This window comes from Notothenia coriiceps, unplaced genomic scaffold, assembly GCF_000735185.1.
Source record: "Notothenia coriiceps isolate Sejong01 unplaced genomic scaffold, NC01 NC01_scaffold00011124, whole genome shotgun sequence".
In the NCBI taxonomy this organism is placed as follows: Eukaryota; Metazoa; Chordata; class Actinopteri; order Perciformes; family Nototheniidae; genus Notothenia; species Notothenia coriiceps.
The window spans coordinates 50895-72967 of NW_011343825.1; the positions used below are offsets into that span (position 1 = coordinate 50895).

Consider the following 22073-nt stretch of genomic DNA (forward strand, 5'->3'; position numbering starts at 1 on the left):
ATATATGTTTTGTTTTATAGTGGGAATGGATCTGAGAGACACAGTCAGATGTATTTTCCTTAAATTATTCAAATATCAGTGTTAGTATTAATGAAGTGAAGCTATTCAATCAAGTTGGAATTCAATCATATCCATCATACAAATATAAAGAACAACGTATGACATGTGGATGTATTTGTTTAAGTATTTGAACAGGAAGATGGACAAAGAAGAAGGGAAAAGTTGTGCAGCTGAACATTTATCTAATCCACCCTGCATCACACAGTAGAGTCTCCCGAGGGTCTGCATGAAATGTCAGTTAAATATCAGAGACATGAGTTCCCGCTGACCATAATACTCCCTCAGAGAGCTCCAGCTATCATATGAGCAGTGATGAAGTGCAGCAAAGTGAGTGAGCAACAGCTGGGGTGCAGATATTGCAGTCATCTGTTCTCACTCCTTAAACAAAAAAAACTGCTGGGGAAAATGTCAAGACAGGCGTAAATGAAGTGAATATTTTTAGGGTTCAACACACAGATTAGATAGAGGACAACATAAATTCAGCTTTTCTTTTGTAATACTATTTACAGTTTAGCTTCCACTCACACACTTACAGTAAGTTGCTGTTTTTCAAATGAAGTCGATAAATGAGTTTTTACTGACATCTCATGGTGAATTCTTATCAATACACTGACCTTCATGGTACAACCAAGTGTGTGTGAACGGGACAGTTGTTGATTTTATTGAAGTACATTTACTCAACTATTGTACTTTTTGACATATTTGTGCCACTTATTTAAGTTTTTTCATTTTATGCTACATATACTTTGTGTCGAATATTGTACTTTTTTAGCCATATCATATATTTATCTATAATTGAGTTACTAGCCCATTTTTAAATATAAATTGGCTCAACATTGGTAAACTAAATGTAAAATACATTACATGTTATTAAAACCTAATACTACCATTCGGCATACTGAGTGCTATTACCTGTGACTTTTATTGAAGAACAATTTTCATAATTATGTACTTCTAACTTCTATTTTTGCAGATAAGTATTACAGAAAATAGTATTTCTGCTTTAAATCAAGTTAAACGTTCACTAAATATTTCAACTCCTTAACATTTCGACTTAATTCTAAACACTTCCATTTATTCTTAAGATTTTGACTTTATTCCCGACATTTCCACTTTATGAATATTGAAGTATCAATGTTTTTTTATTTGTTCTCAATATTATAATATTTATTCTCGACATATTGACTTTATTCTCAATATTTTGACTTTATTCTTAATATTTGTAACCTCATGTATTGATTTATTTACCCTTATGCTGGTCCTTATAGCTTTCTTTCTGACAGAATATCAGCCGCTTCCTTTAAGCCTATCACTAATTCATGTGAGTTAGATAAACACATGCTTTCCCCCCATGAGAAAATATAAAGTTATGACGTCCAGAACAGAAGCGGATTGTCTATAATCAAGATGGAATTCAAAGTGGACATTCACTTTAGAGCTACTTAAGGATGAATTACACGGATGCTCGAGGTTAAAGAGCGTTTATAGACTGCAGGCTTCAGCGTAATCTCTGTGCTTTGAAAACTATAACCAAATTAGATGAAGTCAATATGGTGCAGGCCTCTTCTTATCCTATTATGGTTGGGCCTTCTCCACTGGGTATTTGAATAACCACACCGGCTCCACTTCATGTTATGTAATAGCTGCTGTTAGAAGCAAAGTGCTGCGTGCTGACACCAGGAAGAGTTTAAGACATGAAATACAATCAGATCATTTATTTTACATAAATAGTCGGCAAAAAACTATAGCAGGTTGAAATACTTTCAGTCCAAAAAACTTGATCGGCATCAGTTGCGGAATGTTATTATTATTATTATAATATTTTTTTTGTTTGTATTATTACCTATTTTTTACTTCCTTTTTGATAGTTTTGTTGTACCTTATTTTACATATTTTTTATTGTAGACTAAATGTTTTTAATTGATACCAATTTTGCTTGACTATTGCATTCTTTTTTACTTTTGATTTAAATGTTGCTCTATGTTATTAAAACAAGGCCAATTATTTTCCTCGGAAAAACTACAAAAATAAACCTGCATTTATAATTATTTATTTATTACACCAGATATTTAAACCTTAAAGCAGGAGAAGAGAAAAAAAAGTATGTATTTTCAGACAGTTTTACAGCAGCTAATTCAGAAATAATAAGTAAACAAAGGTAAACAACGTTTTTTTATTGTAGCACGAGGAAAACACAAAAGAATAGTGTTTTTATTATAAATCTTGCTCTTGTTTAATTAAAATTTATTTCCAAGGTTTGCTGTTTTCAACCCTCGACACATTATTGGTTATTTGATTAATGTTACATGTTACAGTTAATCAGTTACACCTGGGCTCCTTAACATATCTGTGGAAAGTCAGCACAGCTGCTGCCCCCATCTGACTAATCAGCCGGGTAATTAAAAACACCTGTGTAGATGTGCATAGTATTTAAAAATGTCCAAAAAGATCAAGGACTTTGCTGATCCCCTGACTTTCCATCTGGTGCCTTGATCAGGTCAAAAAGTTCAATTTGTCCAGTTCACATTCGCCTAAAATGTACTAAAATGCATTTTACCTGCAGAACACCAGACTGTCATAAATAAGTAAAGACTGTCACTGGAAATACTTAAATATACAGTAATTTAGTGCTGCTCGATGATTCGCTTGGTTTTGTCAGTCTTGAAACAAAAGTTGTTCACTTTTATGTGATATCAAACAGAAAAGATGGACATCTTAAGAGGCTGAACTGCATTTTTCTGACATTTGTGCAAGAAAAAAGTCTTGAAAATGTAATCGTAAATGATGTAGCATATAAATAATTGCAATACAATATTGTTATATAATGATATTGCAAACTATCCAATTTTGAATGTTTAGTACTTTTACTTTGGATAATTCAAGGGCTTTATTGCATTTCTACACTGGAACTACTACTTTCATTCAAGTAAAGGATCAGGAAAAAGCATATCAATAAATGATAAGTAGCTCCACCTTTACCAACTGCAACACTAAAGTGATGTAATTATAACCCAATATTGCTATTCTAAAATGGCCCATTTTGTAAAATAAATACTATTACTTTTGATACTTTAAGTACATCTTGATGTTAATACTTTTGAACTTTTTTTTTAATGAATTTAAATGTGTACACTGTGGAGCTGTACTTTATTTTCACTAAATAAAATAAAATATCTAGATCAGGGGTGTCCAAACTTTTTTCAATGAGGGCTACATACAGAAAAATATATAAAGGGCTGGGCCACTCACTAGAGGTGAGGTGTATTGCCTCATAAGGTCAGTTATAAGTTGAAAAATCAATTATTCTTGATACTTGAAAATGCTTGAAGAAAAAAACAGTCTACATAACTGCTCTCCATAGGGTTTCATTAATTTTGTTAGCAGCTCATTCCTTAAAACAGAAGCTTCAGATTGCTTATAATAAGAGGAAATACGAAGGGTATATTTCAAGGTTGTTATGTACATTTGTTATTGGGCTCTTTTCTCATCAACTAAGATTTGTTAGAAAATGTTTTCAATTTATTTGAAAATTGGGCATATTAACACATGAATACAGTGTAATATTATTGAACATATATTTTGAAGAAGTACAATATAAGACAAGCAGAAGTTTATTATGCTGAAGTCATTATACTTTTTGAATTTGCTGAGGGCCAATTCAAAATGGTCCGCGGGCCGCATTTGGTCCCCGGGCCGTATTTTGGACACCCCTGATCTAGATACTTCTTTCACCATTAATATCTAGGACAACATGCATTTTGAAATATGCCTTAACACCAAACTATAAAGTTACATACAGGTATAACTTGATTAACTTAAAATCTAAGAGCCAATAAAGAGTATTTTAATAAGTCCAAAAAGTATTTTTACTGCAGTTGCTTCACCAGCTCCTCGTCAGTGACAGGGTCTGGAAGTTTTTGCAGATTCAACATTTTCTCCCTGCCGAGCTTCAGCTTCGGTTTAAAGCCCACGGAGAGCAGCTCCTTCTGGATCCTCTGCTCCCTCTGCCGGCTCAGCAGAGTGAGTATCTCCCGCCTCTGGTCGGCCATGGCGACATATCGCTGCCTCTCCTCCCGTCTCTGCCGGTGAGCAGACACGCTGGGCGGCTGTGGGGCCGGGGCGGAGGGCTTGGGACCGGCACTCCTGCTGCGCTGCTGCCGGAACACCGGCAGCCTCTGGCGGATGTCTGCGGACACCAGCCGGGACTCCAGCGGCGGCAGGAGGGACAGCGAGCTCCACAGCTGCCGGGCATGGGACACATCCTCCGGAGAAGAGCCGTCAAACACGGTGAAGCATTTATCTAAGTCCTCCTGCTCAACTGATGCAGACATTTTAATTACAGAAAAGTGTTAAAAAGAAACTTGAATCAAGTGAAGTTACCTGTTGTTTGGTAGTCATTAGTCACCATGGAAACCAGACGTCGCATAAACCTTTCAAAATAAAAGTACGTTAGGCCCATAGTATGTTAGCTAACTTGATTTCCCCTTAAGACAACTGAGAGTTTACTCAAAAATATCAGTATTCGTAATATGATTGTCAACCCAGTAACGGTTAAACGTTACTGGGTTGACAATCATATTACGAATACTGAAAACGATATTCAACAACAAATTTGTAAGTATTATAAATAAGTAAGTATACTTACACATTTGTTCAGCAGGATGTTAACACCGTTTATTATTATATATTTTTTAAGCTACAGTTCACTAAGATAAACAAACTAGGCCTACATCTCGGCCCTTGACCTATGCCCTTGGCTCAACATTCACCACCCTGTCCACTCTGTCGGATCCGTTTTAGTAATATGTCCGGCTTCACATATCCCTTTTGGTTTGTAAGTAGGCCTATAGGCCTAACGATATTTGGGAATTAGCCAATATTAAATATGATATATATCATAGTGTAGCCTATGTTGTAGGCTATAGTCGTTTGTGTAAGTGTTAAATGATTATGTGGAAATCAACAATCAACTACAGCTGGCAAATGAATGTTTTGAAGCATAAACTGTAAACGTAAAAAATAAGAGTTAAATTATCGGAAACTTAAAGTTGTTTTAAGTAGACTGCTTGAGTGAATTTAGCAGCCAAGAATAATAACAGAAACAATTGCTCAATATCAGAAAAAAACCCAAATTCTGTTTCGAACATTTATGCTTTTGTTTTGAAGGCAAAACCTCTCCTGCTTCTGTGATTGGCTGACTGGACGTCTCTGCCAACTTTGGAAACGAGGTGGGTCGCGCGCGCTGCTGCTCCACCCCCAGGTGTCGCGGGCCGGTTTAAATAGTGAGAAAGGAGGAAGGACATGACCATCATCATCATCTTCATCACAGTTCATTTACCTGACATGATATTCTCATTTCCCTGGAGTGGAGTCTGCATCCTGCACTGAGAACTGGAGAACTGCACAGTGAGTACAAATACTTAATTTATTATATATATTTTATATACTTTTTATACGACCATATTTAATACAGAAGACAAGGGCAGGCTAATACTCCCATGTAATGAATTCAGCTGAAATAACCTGCTGAATTAATTTGAATGTGCAAAAAAATAACTTGTTTATAAAAGTTATGTCACTTTTAGACCAATATGTGACAATATTAATTAATTATTAATAGAGTTGTTAATTAAGTAGATATGAACATTGATTAAAAAACCAGTAGCCTGCTACATTATCCTGAATTTCTTGTAGTGTTAAATGGTTAACACTTCTTGGTATTTGGATCATTATGGAGGATCATTGACCTTCACTTAAATCATTAAATGTCTTAGTAAAAATTTCCGAAATCTTCATTAGAGATTCCTGCTCACATACCTGCTCTGTTGTGCATGCACGCCTGTGCCACCCTTGGGTGCACCTTGTGACATGTCACCATTTTGGTGTAAACGGTGAGCTTGGCTGGACACATGAGCCGCACCTTATAAGGTAGTATGCCTGCTAAGTCCCGTAGCATCCCTCTTTGGGCTACCAAAGCTACCAGGAGCAAAGGGGTTAGCCAAACATGGGCATTCCAGCATGGCAGCCGAGTTGTTTGATTATAGGTATTATCTTCTGTGTGCTGCTTTTCATGTTTTATTGCCTGCTCTTCCATCGGAGGTCAACGCAGCCTTGTGACCTGCAGGCAGAGGCAGAGAAGAGGATAAGGGAGTAAGTAGCTCATTGTGAACCTGTAGGAAAATACACTGAGGCAGTTATCTGCAGTAATGTGTCATAAATGTAAATTAAATTAGAGTGAAAGTCGGATGCAAAAAGGCAGCAGTTTGAGAGACGAGGATGTGTTTTATGATGCTGGTTTGTCCTCTGTGTGATGTGTTGTAAAACTATCCTCCTCTGTTGGATGATAATTGAGCTCTTTAAATCTTACGCTGCTTAAGTACTAATTCAAATTGTTTTGACGAGTTGTTGGGTTAGGTTGGGTTTCTTTGCTCACTGTATGCTTCCAGCTCTTTAATCACATCTGATTAACCAAGGAAGTTTTTGAGTGTTAAACCCTTGATATATATTAAAATAGATTTATTTTTACCAGGCTTTAACTTTGATTGTTTATTCTCAAAGCATAAATATAAAATGTTACAAAGAAATAGTTGAAACTAACGGTCAACGTTTTTCGCTTACTTTTTTTAGGTTCCGTTTTCTTCGGTCCGCAAGACTTTTCACAACACTTTGTTAGTCAATTAACATTTTATTACAGTACAAGTTCATTTTACAGCACCTTTTTTAACAAAAGCAATTCAACGTGCTTCCAATAAATCATAAAAAAGGCCCAAAAATATTTTTTAAGAAATACTGTAAGCTTTAAGTAGGGCAAAAGAATATAAATGGAAGTTGATAAGGTATTAATTCAAGAAAAATGATAAGAAATTGTTTTCTGGGAAATCTGATTATTTTCTTTTTTGCTTGAATAAGAGATCAATACCAGTTTCGTGTCTGTACAGTACTCTATGTATGAAGCTACCACCAGTAGCCGATTAGCGTAGCATACATACAGCTGGTAAACCGGGGACTGCGGGGTCACCGGCACCTAGAATGGTTGTTTCACAAGAAATTATGTGTTCAACTATTTATTTTCTAGCAGCAAAGATTTGCAGGATTCTGCTGCTCCTGTTGTCATGTTGTGGTTCACGTTTTCAGCTATTTTGATTATGTGGTCTGTTATGTCAGCAGGCCAAAAGTCAAATCGAGGTTAGAGGTCAACCCGACTCCCATCGACCCACCAGAGGCCGACCCAGTCGTCAGTACCGACCCAGACCCCACAGCCTCTGAATCTGAGCCTGAGATCGACTCGACTCCTGACGCTGAAACCTCCAACATGGCTGACCCGGCCCCCGACGACAGCAAGTTCCTCTTCCTGGATAACGACTTCCGCAACAGTGGGGTGGCGCAGGCGGATTGGTCCGCCAAGAAGATGGTGTGGATCCCGTCGGAGAAGGAGGGCTTCGAGACCGCCAGCATGAAGGAGGATAAGGGGGACGAGGTAAAGGACGCCAGTATGAGATAATCCAACTGTAGTCGCATAACTGCATACCAAGTACTCTGATTCTTTATTGCTTAGGAAAAGTAGAAATAACACATTCTAAATATACTCCTTTACCAGCTTGGCAATATGGAGCCAATTTAAGGTACTTGGTAGAATATTATTTCATCATATCATATCAGTAAAAAAAAGGGTTGGGTAAAAGGTAGAGTTCAGTTAAAAATACGATATTTGCCAATACTTGGGAACTGTGTTAAAATCAATTAATTTGAGAAAATTGATTTACGGCTCTTAAGCCCGATTGCCCCCGCCCTTAAGAGGTTAAAAGAGAGGATTTTAGGCTTTTCATTTTCATATATTATAGGTTACTTAATAGTTTGGGGTTTCTGGACATGAAATTGCAATTTTTGGGGAAATATTAAAAAAATGTATAGTCTAAATGAGTTACCATTAATTTAAATAGTTATCGGCACATTAATCGATATTGGAAAAATAATCGGTAGTTGCATTAAGCAGAGACTAAAGTGCAGAACTTCAGAAAATGTTGAAATGGTCATATAACAATAACAAAAGTCAAGGTTTTAATGTTCATTGGCAACAATCTGACTTTTTTCCAAAAATAGTTTTTGTTTGTGTTTATCTGTATTTATTATTTTCAATCTGTTGGTACAACATTTATTTAATTAAAAACATTAGCGGAATCTGTCGAACACTGAAGTTGCATCTTGTGACGTGATTTTTTTGTGTTATTCTTTTTAATTCTGTTTTTATGGAAAATGTTGGAAACAATAAGGTCTTAAACGACAACACTGAGGCAGGCAAAGCTTTGATTCCTGGGTGTGTTTTGGGCTGCAGGTGGTGGTGCAGCTCTCTAACGGTCAGAAGGTGACGGTGAACAAAGACGACATCCAGAAGATGAACCCGCCCAAGTTCAGCAAGACGGAGGACATGGCCGCCCTCACCTTCCTCAACGAGGCATCTGTCCTCCAGAACCTGCGAGAGAGATACTTCTCCAGCCTCATCTATGTGAGCCACACACACACACACACACACACACACACACACACACACACACACACACACACACACACACACACACACACACACACACACACACACACACACACACACACACACACACACACACACACACACACACACACACACACACACACACACATACACAAACACTTATAATTGTCAGAAAGTTATCAAGGCACCTAACATTAAAAAAACACGATTTTGCAGGATAAGATGAGCCAATAAAGGCAAAATACATTTTTTGTTTAACTCAAAGTATAATCATAGTATAATCCAGTTCAAAATATTTGTCCTAAAATGTATCATAGGGGATTAAATAAATCATATGTGCAAGAAGAAGGAAAAATGACATGAAGACACCAAGGATTACTTTCCATAAAAAAAAAAGCATAAACTAAGAGTTACGGGAAATCAAATAACATTTCTTAAACAATAGTGCCGTATTGATGTCTTGAGGATGACTCCTCTCTGGATAAAAGTGAAACAATGAAAGTTACATACAAATCTAACTGATGTTATCTCTGTGGAAAAAGCTCTTTTATATCTACATGTAAAACCTAACTTTGAGGACTAAAAAGGAGCTTCCTAAGCCAGAGGTAACCGACTGCTTTTGTTCTCCTTATAAACCCACACAGACTCCACTTTTAGGTGAAAAAGTCCTTGTTCAGGGACTGGGTGCAGGCGATATAGACTCAGGATGTACTGAGAGGATCAAGGGCTTATGGTTTTTATTTTTTCAGTCTTACAAAGTCTAATAAGGTAGGGCGATGTAAAATAAAAAAAGCCACGCTGGTGCATCTAATACAGACGGCCATGAAGATAACTGCCGGTTAGGAACTGAAGTCCCTCCGCTCCATATATGAGCAGGCCAAACCTGAGCAGTTAAAAACAATATTATACTGTGAACTGTGCATTTTAGAGGTGATCCCATAATGTAAAGTAAATACATGATTGAGAACCACCTAAACCTGGATTCCAAATCAAATAGGATGCAGGGTTTTAATTCAAACTGCAAGCAGTCATTTTAATGTTTGGTTTTTTGCATGATATTAAAGTTTTGGAGGCTGTGCAGTATGTCAGAAAAGCTTGTGTAAACTATTCATATGGGATTTTAAGGTTTAAAATATATGATTTATTTATGTTTCAGCGAATATATTTGGGTTTATTTTAGTTGGAATTAATAAATGTGTCTGAGATTTAATTTTGTTCTCAGTTAATCTGAAGCAAATGTTTTGATTTGTTGACAAATTAATTTCCTTTTCTGTAGAAAATGGTGAAACATTTCCAAAACCCAAAAGATACTTACTTTATATCACGTCAATGGTGAAGTACCAGTATATCAACTGTATATGCTAACATATTGTTGCGTAAGGCACAATTAAACCAAAACAAACAAAAGGCACCAGAGGAAAAGAGAAAACAAGACATTTTTAGGAAAACCTGCTCGTGCCAAGTGAGGGGCTCAGCAATCTGAAACCTTTAAACAAGGAAGGAGAAGGCAGGAACAGTACCACACTGCTGAAATAACTGTACCTTTCCCCCGGTCCTTTAATGTGTTGGTGGATTGATGGATTACCGAACAGTGCTATGAGGCACAGGTCCAGAGCGCCCTGGCCTTGACTGAAACAAAGTCTACAAAGCAACTACAACAGAGTACAACATTATGTGTACCTTGCTTCTTCGTAGGACAGATGCTGCAGCCTTTTGCATGTATGTCTGCCCATGGAGAGGTTAAAAGTAAAGGAAACAAACAAGATAAAGCTGACATAATTGTATAGGAAAACACGTTCTAAGGATTTATTGATATGAAACATTAATACACAAAGCATTTTTGATGTGTCTATTACACCATGTCCCTACTATGTTCTTGGAAAATCATGATATAAGGAGGACAGTGTTCCAGGACAATCTGTTCAGCAGAGTGTTTATCACTTTTCACAACCAGAGAGATGATCAGTGCTCTGACGTTGTGACTTCCTCTCTGTTCCCACAGACATACTCTGGTCTGTTCTGCGTGGTGGTGAACCCCTACAAGATGCTGCCCATCTACTCTGAGAAGATCATCGAGATGTATAAGGGCAAGAAACGCCATGAGGTGCCGCCGCACATCTACTCCATCACAGACAACGCCTACAGGAACATGATGCAGGGTAACACTGCGTGTGTGTCAGTGATCAATCACATATATATACTGTATATATATACATACGGTATATATCATCAGCATTCCCGCCTTCAAAGCTCGTGTCTGAATGATAACCCTTGATTTGTGAAACTTAGCAAAACCTCTTTTGTGAATCGATACCACCATGTATGATATTGACATTCAAAGGGTACATTTACCAGATTACAAAACAATTAGCACATATTTTGTCCTTTCTAATAGGAGAAAAAAAAGCCTAAATGTTTTCCCTAGCCACTTAAGCTTACCTTTAAGGGATGGTTTTCATTGGTTCAAGAGGCGGATCTGAACAGATTGAGTGTTTTAAGACATGCCGAAGTGCCTTTCTGTAAGGCACTAGACCGCCGCACTACTCCCTACGCACTGTATATATTATAACTAACAAAAACAAACTTTTCTATGTGAGGGAAAACTATTCTAAATTGCTGGAGTATCCCTTTAGAAGTTAAAGATGTTCTGCAATACTGCACTCATTTTGATTTCTAATTACTTTTATGCGAACCTCTTCATCATTGTTATTGTTTTGAAACTTTGAATTCCCTATTTTCTCACGTTTAGAATTTGTAATGTTTAAAATACGCTGATTCATAGCACAACATGCCTCGAAAACTATTAATGCAACCGTCCTAAGTGAGTTTTTTCCTAGAGTACCTCACCACACAGACACAATAGCCCAGTGAAAGCTGCTTCATGAAAGTGAAATGGTGCAGGGAGCAGCCCTGCCTGGAGCTCCGGAGCGTGCCGCCTCATGGTCCACCGCTGACCTCAGACCAACTGCGTAGTTTCCACTCTGCCCCAGAATAGCCATACATGGAGCAGGCAGACCAGATTACAGCGATGGAGCCCCGCATCCACCTGCTATTTTTAGACCATATGAGTGATGGAGGCTAATCTCCCTCAGAACGAGATTTCCGAGCTGTTTGCTCTCGTGTCCGAATGAAGAAGCACCGCCTTCAGAGTTCATGTTTGGTGTGTTCAGCCCAGCTTCCACTAATGAGTTCAGCTCAGTCAACATTTCACATTACTTCCCCCTCTTACATCCCTCTCCCCCTCTGTCTTTCTCTCCCCCCACAGACCGTGAGGATCAGTCTATTCTCTGCACGTGAGTCAAAACACACTAAACCATTTTCCATCACACTGCACCATGCATGTGAGCACACACAGTGTCTATCAATTCAAAGACCTATAGTCATTTCCTGGAATACATGTTCCTGTTTATGTTTTGGGATTCAGATTCTGTCCCCAAAAGGGAAGCAAGTCCCCATGTGACTTATTTTGTATGGATGTACGTTCAGGTTTATGTAAGGCTGCAACTAACGGTTAGCATACCAATTCATGTGAAAGACTTTTTTTTCAATTAGATTATAATTTATTTCTCAAAGTAATTCATCTAGATAATCGCCAAAAGAACGATATGACTAATTCAACATTTTGTTAGACAGAATTAAAGGCAACAATTCCCAAAATCTATTGATGTAAAGCAAACATGCTAATACAATCCAGTTCCAAAGTCCCACATATTAGTTTGATATTACAGCACTTTTTGTGTTACAAGTTTTGCTTATGCTTACCTAGTGAATTTAGGCAAAAAAACGATGCAGAAACAAAAACACAAAGTTAGAAATATAAACCCCTGCATGTGTGTTTTGGAATGTTCCTTTCCATTTGTCAGAAAGAATACATGGTGTGGAAGTAAAATAGCACACAAACTCAAGAATAGCCAGGGACCCGCCCTAGTTCGTAAGTCTTTAAAATGTCAGCTAATATTATTAATAAAAGGCTTTAAATTGTGAAAATTCTTCTTTTGTTACAGAAAAAAGATTTAAAAATCCCCCAAATAATCAGTTTACTATGATGGAAGACAATAACATGTTTAAGTCAATAAACTATTGATTGAGCATCTACTTGTTGCATCCCTAATCGAATGTTCAGGAACTTTATATTGTCACAAAATATCATCTTTAAAAATACCCTGCTTCACTTCACAGTATTTATTTGGCATTCGGTGTCCATTTTAAACTCTCATTTAATATATCGTCTGCCCTCTAATATAGTCTATTTTTCTCCTTCCATCCTCATCTCATGTATCCCCCCACCCCCCCTGTCTGCCCCCTCTGTCTGTCCCCCAGAGGTGAGTCTGGAGCGGGGAAGACAGAAAACACCAAGAAGGTGATCCAGTACCTGGCTGTGGTCGCATCCTCGCACAAAGGCAAGAAGGACGCCAATCCTGTGAGTGCTGATTCCTCCAGAAGAAAATGAATCTACTACTAGACAATGACTTAACACATCTAATAACAAATACAAGTTGAATATATCAGAATATAATTTATAAGAACAACAAAAGTAACTCTTTATAAAAAATGTGTCTTATAGTGTGAGATACATTATCTCCAAAATATTTTAATAAATATCTTAACTTTCTGCCAAGTGACGATCTTCCCCAGCCGCATTATGTTTGCCAAATGTTTGCCAAATGTTTGCCAAATGTTGCAAAAGGGCAGTGGTAGTCACACAACATGTTAATACCCAGAGGTAACTGCTAAGAGTTCTCAATCTGATTAATGTACAGTTCGAGGGGTATACTGTAATAGTGAATGCTAAATGATATTTCCGATGCATTTTATTTTAATATGCAGCCTTTTAATGTTGTAATTTCTGTTAACTATTGTTAAATACTAAAAATGTTTTACCGGAAGTACTATACTTAGTTACTTTACTGGAAACACTTGAAAATGATGGTTTGCTTCATGAAGAATGCCTCAATTTAGAAAAATTTTGGTTACTATTATAACTAAAAATGGATTCTTCTTACACATCCTCCATAGCTCTGATTAAAAGTCATAGCTTCTGTTCTCTCAGCTGCGTATGATCCTATCTGTGTTTTTTATCATCATTTATTAATTTAAGACCCTAAGCAGACACTTTTTGGAGAATGTAACTTTTTAAATGAAGATAAATAAAGTTTCTGACCAGTTTTTTTTTGTTTTTTTTTGTTTCCTGCTTCAGCAGCCACAGCAGCAGCAGGCTGGATCTCTTGCCTACGTGAGTATAACAATTCACACTTTTACATGATAAATAGTTGAAATTCTGTTATTATCTTACTGTTGAATACACACAATAATCAAGAGATATATTATATATGCAGTAAAGAAATATTTATATATTTTAATTCAAGTTAAAGAAGTGATGCAGGTACATAATTAGGACTGTCTACGCAGGACTTACCTGCATTGACAGTCTTAAGTATCAGCATCTAAATGCACAAAAGATACCAAATGTAAAAGTATTATTGCATTAAAATGATTTTGAATTAATGCATTTATCACTTTAATGTTACCAACCACAGCTTAAAATAACTATTTACTTCTGTGTTGTTTAATTATAATATTATATCATTATTTATAAGTGATTTTATAGTCTGTTTTAAACTTGAAATGGAAAGTGAAGTACTTAAGTAAATGTACAAATGTGTTCTGTGCTGTAGGGGGAGCTGGAGAAGCAGCTGCTGCAGGCTAACCCCATCCTGGAGGCGTTCGGAAATGCAAAAACCATCAAGAACGATAACTCCTCACGATTTGTAAATGATTAAATCCCTTATTTGAAAAAACACTCAATAACAGCGTTAAAAAAGAAATGTACTCAGTGATTTATGGCGCCATGAAACTCACATTTGTAGTCTCTGCAGATGGAAATGTTCAGTTTATGGCATGACCTTTTATGAGATGAATGAACTTATGCGTGGTCCTTAAAAAAAGGAATCCTAATATCATAACTGTCTTCTGTCCACAGGGAAAGTTCATCAAGCTCAACTTCGATGTGACCGGATATATTGTTGGGGCCAACATTGAAACCTGTATCCTTTAGTTTGTTATTATATGAATATACATTGGAAAGAAATAGATAAAAAGTGTTATTTTTGCCAGCCCTGGTTATTTTTTTTAACCAGATCAGACCTGCTAGAGAAGTCTCGCTGTATCCGGCAGGGAAACACAGAGAGAGCCTTTCACATCTTCTACTACCTGGTGGCCGGGGCCAAAGACAAGCTGAAGGGTGAGAGGGGTTTTCACTGTGACATTTAACAGTTCATTATTTACCTTTTTTAAAAATTATAATACAGCTTTTATTCAAAATCCATACTTTATTAATTGGGCAATTAGTCAGAGTAACTAAGAGTAAACAACAAAGAAAAACACCAAGCAGCTAAAGTGGGAAATACAAAAAAATAAAGATTAAAAAGCATATGTTTTATAAGACATGAAACCCCTATTAAAGAGACAGATGTTGTTTTGTTTTTTAAATATTTGTTCCTCTCAATATCTTTTGAATTTCATGATAAATCATTTAAAATAAGAAGAATGAAAAATGTGCATTTTTGTAAAAAATAAATAAACAATAATCTCATTAATTAAAGAAGAAGATGTTTTTATGAAGACAAGAATAGTCAAAATAACTTTTGGAAATAATCAAATAAAAGTAATAACAAAAAAGGATAGTTTTACAAATTGTTTCATTTATACATTTAATACAATTCATTTACATTATTATTCAATTTTTTATGTATTTAATATTGAAGACTTTTGGGCTTCACTGGGGCCAGGAGTTCTTAAAACAATGGTACTTTATTTTTCAGTTAAGCATTTATTTGCATCATCAATACATTCATAATTATACATTTTAAGAATAATTGTTTGTATTTATTATCCATTGATCCTACTGAATGTCACTTTAATTTCTCACACACGGATCCAAGAGTTCAGTTTCTAATAGATTCAAATGTAAATATTATAATGTGTGTGCAGAGGAGCTCCTGCTGGAGGACTTCAGCGCCTACCGCTTCCTGGTGGCTGGACACGTGGAGATCCCGGGTCAGGAGGACGACGAGATGTTTCTAGAGACTCTGGAGGCCATGGAGATCATGGGCTTCACCGAGGAGGAGAGGATAGGTACAGAGGGCTCTCCAAAACTCCAACGATACACCATTTCTCTCTATGAATAGATCTTACAACAAATATTTTGTTTGACTTAGAGGTGGAATAAGTACTCAGATCCTCCTTTAGTAAAAGCAGGAAGAAAATGGTGTTAATATTCCATTAAAAGTTAAGTCCCGAAATAAAAAAAGACCCTTAAGTGAAGGTACAGAGGTATTATGAGCTAAAAGTACTCAGTATTCAAAATAGATTGATCACAGTTATATATTATTATAGAATACTATATTATACTGTTATTATCACTCACGCATGCTTGAATGTTGTTAATGTGGAGACATTTGAGATACTATGTAAAACACCAGGTAAATTAGTAGTACAGTACATATCCTAAAGCCTTTTATATGTAAAAAAACTATTAATGATAAATAGATGTGTTATATCAAATACACTATTCCCTGAAATGTGGTGGAATAAAAGTATAAGTAGCCTAAACTAAATATACTCAAGTAAAGTACCATCATGTCAAAATAGAACTTAAGTACAGTACTTGAGTAAATGTATTTAGTTACATTTCTCCACTGGATTTACCAGCTACAAAATTGTAATCTCATTACTTGTATGAGGCGGAAACTGTTTTTGGACTTCTTTAACATTTCTGTAAATTCCTGCACCGTCTTGATGTCCTTCCTCCTGCAGGGATGATGAAGGTGGTGTCCACCGTGCTCCAGCTGGGCAACGTCAAGTTTGAGAAGGAGAGGAGCAGCGAGCAGGCCACCATGCCCGACGACACCGGTAACCTTTTTAAACACACCACCAGCACTGTTGGTAAATGTATGTTTCAAACGTCTCTGACTTTCTGTTACCCATCAACCCCAGCTGCACAGAAGCTGTGTCACCTGCAGGGCATCAACATCACCGACTTCACCCGCGCCATCCTCAACCCCCGCATCAAGGTGGGCCGCGAGGTGGTGCAGAAGGCGCAGACTAAGCAGCAGGTAATGGAAAAACTGACGCAATTAAAACTCAAATATGATTTCAAGGTACATTTGTAATATTTTATTTTTTATTTTATGAAAAGCTCATGTGGCAAAACTGGGCAAATATGGAAGCACTTACTCTCAAAAAATTAAAGACATTAATTAAATATTTCTTGAGTATTAAAGGGTCAATGTTGGAGCAACACAAATATACAAATAATTATTCAAAAATCTATATTTAAAAATTCTAAAGAAATGATAAACGGAAAGTATGATTTTTGTAATCCTGTTTTTTCTGATGTTGCATTTCGAAATCTAGACATAATTGGTACTTTAAAAAAAAGCCTCTTGGATAAATGTCACACATTTCCCGAGTGGCAATTTCTGCATAAAAATAGGTCTTAACTTTTTTAAGTTCTGGGTGAAATTAAAACATGTCCACCTTCAGAATTCCCTTTTCTTCCTCCCCCTCCTCCTCCTCTTCTTCCTCCTCTTCTTCCTCCCCCTCCTCCTCCTCCTCAGGCTGACTTTGCGGTGGAGGCTCTGGCTAAGGCGATGTATGAGCGTCTGTTCCGTTGGATCCTGGCGAGAGTGAACAAGACTCTGAACAAGAGCAAGAGGCAGTCGTCCTCCTTCCTCGGCATCCTGGACATCGCTGGCTTTGAGATCTTTGAGGTGAACGCTTTATTAAAACTAGGGGTGGGAATCACCAGGCTCCCCACAATACGATACTATCGCGATACTTAAGCCACGATACAATAGTATTGCGATTCTACGATTTGCTAAGTATTGTGATGCGATATATTGCGATATATTGCGATTGCGTCTTCCCTTCCTGGTTAAAAAATCCCAAATAAGCATTTCTGATTTCTTTCCTCGCTGACTCCATCTTTGTTTTGACTAACTTCCTGCGCCAATCCCAATGACTTTACCCATGGCCATGACCGCACAAGAAAAAGCTCAGCACCAGTGATTTGAAAAAGCAATTGTTACCAAAAACTTTAATTTGGATTTGCAAAATGAAACGTTTATAAAATAAAATATCGACACTTGGCGTCCGTGTATCGATACAATATCGCCATTCACAGTATCGCAATATATGCTGTATCGCAGTGGCGAGCCGTGACTTTTATACCTAGGCCCTCTGACCACCCCCTTCCCTCGAAAAAAAAGAAAAGTTATCCTATCCATCCTCCTGTCCTTTTGGATGAAGCACTTGATGGCGGGGTCATGCAGCTGGTCCTTTGCCGCTCCAGTTTATCATTGTAACTCAATCTTGAAAATGACTCGGTTAATAATTTCGCAACAATGTCATCACTATCACTGACATGAGCCATCATTAACAAACTTATGCTAATCATAAATCTATCGATCATAAATCTATCGATTAGATTTATGATTCGAAAATTATAAAAGGTAAAACTAATGAAAAATATTTAAAAAAATGTTTTTAATGTTTTCAAATATTATACTTTAGAATATCTTAGGCCCTCAGAGACGGCTCGCCACTGCTGTATCGATTATTTGCCCCACCCCTAATGAAAACATACATTGACATACTTTTATTCATTGTTGGATTACTTACTACCACTGGTAGTATTCACACTGTTTCCTAACCACTGTAATGTTTCTGCGCCTCAGGACAACTCCTTCGAGCAGCTGTGCATCAACTACACCAACGAGCGGCTGCAGCAGCTCTTCAACCACACCATGTTTGTGCTGGAGCAGGAGGAGTACAAGAGGGAGGGTATCGAGTGGAGCTTCATCGACTTCGGACTGGACCTGCAGCCCTGCATCGAGCTCATCGAGAGGGCGGTCAGTCACCGGTCCTTACCTAAAACCCAACAGAAACAAAGATAAGATGTTTCCTAAGCTAAGCCTCTGTGTGTGTCTCTGTCCTGCAGAACAACCCCCCCGGTATCCTGGCCCTGCTGGACGAGGAGTGCTGGTTCCCCAAAGCCACCGACGTCTCCTTCGTGGAGAAGCTGCTGAACACACACACCGGCCACGTCAAGTTCTCCAAAGCCAAACAACACAAAGACAAACTGATATTCACTGTCATGCACTACGCCGGCAATGTGAGGGCCTTTCAGACAAAAAACCTGACAATGTTTTCCTTTTTGTCAAAAAATAGTATATTGCTATCCCTATAGAAGTTCCTTCTCTGCGCCACAAAGCTATATTATTTTTCTCAAAAACTACTAAAACACAAATCAATGAGCCACACTGCATTAAGTGTTTCTTTTTCTCCATAAAGTAATGTTTTCATGACATTTTGCATCAGGTATATTGGTTGTCTAGAAATATACAACCTTTGGATAGATTGTGAAAAACATGAATTTTTAAACCCTTATTTGGACTTTACTCTCAACAGTAATTGGTTTTGTAGCTGAGGGATTCCTCATGAAATGTGTTGAACAATAGAGATTAACCGCATCCTGATCACCATCAACGCTCTTCCATTATGTTTGAAGGTTGAGTATAACGCAGCCAGCTGGCTGACTAAGAACATGGACCCCCTGAACGACAACGTGACGGCGCTGCTCAAAGTCTCCTCCAGCAACTTCATCCAGGACCTCTGGAAAGATGGTTGGTATCGAAATAAATAGTAATAACATGCAATGACACTCAAAGTCCTCTTACATCACATAAGAGCTGTAATAAAACCTACAATAATCAACAAAGCACCCGTTTTTAACCCTCAAATAATCATTTCATTAGTAAATATAGCTCAGTTATGAGTTAGAAATCGGTGTAAAATCAGTATGTATTTGTTGCCGTCAGTGGACCGTGTGGTGGGACTGGAGACGATGACCAAGATGTCGGAGAGCTCAGCTCCCACTAAATCTAAGAAAGGGATGTTTCGCACGGTGGGTCAGCTGTACAAGGAGTCTCTGGGGAAACTGATGACCACGCTGCACAACACGCAGCCCAACTTCGTCCGCTGCATCATCCCCAACCACGAGAAGAGGGTAGGAAGCTTCAAACCTTTATAAAGCTATTTTTTTATTAATCCAATTTTTTACATCTACAAGGAAGTTAAATGTTAAGCTTGAAAAAGTTGATCAGAGGTCCTCGGAGGACAAAAGTATCAGCATCAAAAGACTGACTTTTCACTTAGTCTTTTAAATAATTCAGTCCTATCATCCAATCATAGCTTACAAATGTATTTCCAGAATGTATTTGTGTGCCTGGAACCAGTAAGATAGCATGTTAATGAAAGAACTCATGAATCTTTTGAATAATAGTTAAAAACAAGAACATTTTGCAATTCCATTTGTATAAGAAAGTGGGATTGAAAAAAATAATAATTAGAAAGCACAATAGGTCCCTAGTGATGCATACGAGTTGAGGTGACATGCTACGTTATATCTCCCTATATACACCCCGAACAATGATTGTATTTGAGCTGAAGCTGCGGTGTGTTGACTGAGTGTGCTGCTGCTGCTGCTGCAGGCGGGGAAGATGGACTCCAACCTGGTGCTGGAGCAGCTCCGCTGTAACGGCGTGCTGGAGGGCATCCGCATCTGCAGGCAGGGCTTCCCCAACCGCATCGTGTTCCAGGAGTTCAGACAGCGGTGAGCAGACCACTCACTGTTAGTGTTCTTTGGAGGTTCCATAACTATATTATTTGTGTGCTAATGTTAATAGAAATGTGAATAATAGTATAAACAACACCCTTACTATAGCAGCCTACAGTAAGCATTACATTTGTAAAGATAGTATGCAGAGCAGACATCCTGATGGGAAAAGTGTTTGTCTATTCATTTAAACATGGTTTTGCACTTCCTCACTTACTGTAGACCACTGGAGGAAAACACAGATGTACACATTTTCCAATTAAATAAATAAAATAACCAAAAGCATCAATTGGACAGGGTCCACAAAAAGTGTTTTTACTTTTTTTAATTAATAAATGTCAGGGCAAAATGAAAACAAGTGTGTTTCTCTGTTTGCAGATATGAGATTCTGGCTGCCAGCGCCATCCCAAAAGGCTTCATGGACGGGAAGCAGGCGTGCTGTCTGATGGTACGTTTTGTATTTTTAATGCTTTTTTTTTTATGCATACATTCAGTGTTAAAATGAAAGTCAGAGGATGTTCACATTAACAGCTCCTGTGCAGGTCTTTTGAATATGGATTTAGCTGAATTAGGAGGTATAATAAGCAGTTATTCCCCTGTCCTCCCTCTCCTCTCCTCCTGCAGGTGAAGCACCTGGACCTGGACCCCAACCTGTTCCGCATCGGGCAGAGTAAGATGTTCTTCAGGACCGGAGTGCTGGCCCAGCTGGAGGAGGAGCGCGACCTCAAACTGACCGTCGTCATCATCGCTTTCCAGGCACAAGCACGAGGCTTCCTGGCCCGCAAGTAAGAGAAACATATTGAGACACTACACTTTCACATACGAGGAATTTATTTTAGAGTATTGGTGAAAACCTTAACATTAAAAATGATGCACAGTATATGTCAATACAAAGTTAATCGCTCTGCAGGTTTAACAATTAAAGTGCTGTGTAAAATTGTCAGAGGTATGTGCAAAGGATTTAGATTAAGGAACTAAGTACTTATTAAATATAAAATAAATCTGAGGTACTTGTACTTGAGTATTTCAATTTTGTGTCACTACTGCACTCCACTTTTCATTTACAGCTATCAGACAACTTGTGTTACTCTGCATATTCGGATGTGTAGCATCTAATATTGAAATAATAATGTGAAAATGCATTAAGTAATAACATCTTAAATTAACCTGATCAAAATTACTTAGTTATTTGGCCATTTTTGTTGAATTCTGAATACATCTTCAACCTTTTGCGGCTCACATCATATTATTTATTTGTGTGTTTTCAGAGCGTTCAATAAAAGGCAGCAGCAGCTGACAGCGATGAAGGTGATCCAGAGAAACTGCGCCTGTTACCTCAAACTGAAGAACTGGCAGTGGTGGAGGCTCTTCACCAAGGTTACACACCTTTATCAGAGCAACGTTTTGTCTTTAAGTGTTTCAGATATAAGATTAACAAAGAGGTATTCTCCATTATTCATTATCCCTGTTTTTATTTCAGAAAAATAATATATCAATGTATGACAATACAAATAAATGATATTCCTGAAGTATCAATTGTAAAAAAAAAAGTGCTGCATAATAAGTAATCGGCCTGCGTAAAGAGAACAATTACAAGTTAATTTACAAATTAAACAAGAAATAAAAAAACAATTAAACAAACTGAAAATGCTTTACAATAAAAGTATGATTTCAGAAGAGACTGTAAGAAAACCATGAAGTGTATATTCAAAATGTAAATGTCTCTCTCTCTCTGTGTGTGTGTGTGTGTGTGTGTGTGTGTGTGTGTGTGTGTGTGTGTGTGTGTGTGTGTGTGTGTGTGTGTGTGTGTGTGTGTGTGTGTGTGTG

At 37.6% G+C, this 22073-nt stretch overlaps 2 protein-coding genes across 3 annotated transcripts in view; one reads left to right on the forward strand and one right to left on the reverse strand.

Annotated features, from left to right (window-relative positions):
- Nucleotides 1-3726: 3726 nt before the first annotated feature.
- hoatz (HOATZ cilia and flagella associated protein) lies at nucleotides 3727-5416 on the reverse strand. Of its 2 annotated transcripts, none has more exons than XM_010772296.1 (3): nucleotides 5399-5416; nucleotides 4441-4490; nucleotides 3727-4378 (listed from the first exon to the last, which is right to left on the reverse strand). In XM_010772296.1, exons 2-3 carry the CDS (start codon nucleotides 4484-4486, stop codon nucleotides 3927-3929), a joined length of 498 nt encoding a protein of 165 aa, XP_010770598.1. In that variant the 5' UTR covers nucleotides 4487-4490; nucleotides 5399-5416; the 3' UTR covers nucleotides 3727-3926. The 2 variants fall into 2 exon arrangements, with proteins under 2 accessions (XP_010770598.1, XP_010770597.1); XM_010772295.1 differs by lacking the exon at nucleotides 5399-5416 and adding an exon at nucleotides 4706-4756.
- The window catches only part of LOC104946461 (myosin-11-like), a gene marked incomplete at its 3' end in the record, with an annotated part of 18001 nt that continues 1159 nt past the window's right edge, over nucleotides 5232-22073 (forward strand). The window contains exons 1-22 of the mRNA XM_010772298.1: nucleotides 5232-5466; nucleotides 7225-7537; nucleotides 8393-8563; nucleotides 10572-10728; nucleotides 11835-11862; nucleotides 12890-12989; nucleotides 13767-13802; nucleotides 14245-14337; nucleotides 14550-14613; nucleotides 14712-14810; nucleotides 15560-15703; nucleotides 16385-16480; nucleotides 16565-16683; nucleotides 17188-17340; nucleotides 18307-18480; nucleotides 18570-18743; nucleotides 19140-19254; nucleotides 19450-19637; nucleotides 20122-20243; nucleotides 20625-20694; nucleotides 20871-21031; nucleotides 21515-21623. Coding sequence (XP_010770600.1) covers nucleotides 7373-7537; nucleotides 8393-8563; nucleotides 10572-10728; nucleotides 11835-11862; nucleotides 12890-12989; nucleotides 13767-13802; nucleotides 14245-14337; nucleotides 14550-14613; nucleotides 14712-14810; nucleotides 15560-15703; nucleotides 16385-16480; nucleotides 16565-16683; nucleotides 17188-17340; nucleotides 18307-18480; nucleotides 18570-18743; nucleotides 19140-19254; nucleotides 19450-19637; nucleotides 20122-20243; nucleotides 20625-20694; nucleotides 20871-21031; nucleotides 21515-21623 — 2538 coding nt within the window. The remainder of the gene's footprint in view (nucleotides 5467-7224; nucleotides 7538-8392; nucleotides 8564-10571; nucleotides 10729-11834; nucleotides 11863-12889; nucleotides 12990-13766; nucleotides 13803-14244; nucleotides 14338-14549; nucleotides 14614-14711; nucleotides 14811-15559; nucleotides 15704-16384; nucleotides 16481-16564; nucleotides 16684-17187; nucleotides 17341-18306; nucleotides 18481-18569; nucleotides 18744-19139; nucleotides 19255-19449; nucleotides 19638-20121; nucleotides 20244-20624; nucleotides 20695-20870; nucleotides 21032-21514; nucleotides 21624-22073) is intronic.

Coding starts and splice junctions, on each gene's coding strand:
- hoatz (XM_010772296.1), bottom strand. CDS start 4,486: ATGCGACGTCTGGTTTCCATGGTGACTAATGACTACCAAACAACAG. Junction 4,379..4,440: donor TAATGACTACCAAACAACAG/GTAACTTCACTT, acceptor TGTCTGCATCAG/TTGAGCAGGAGGACTTAGAT.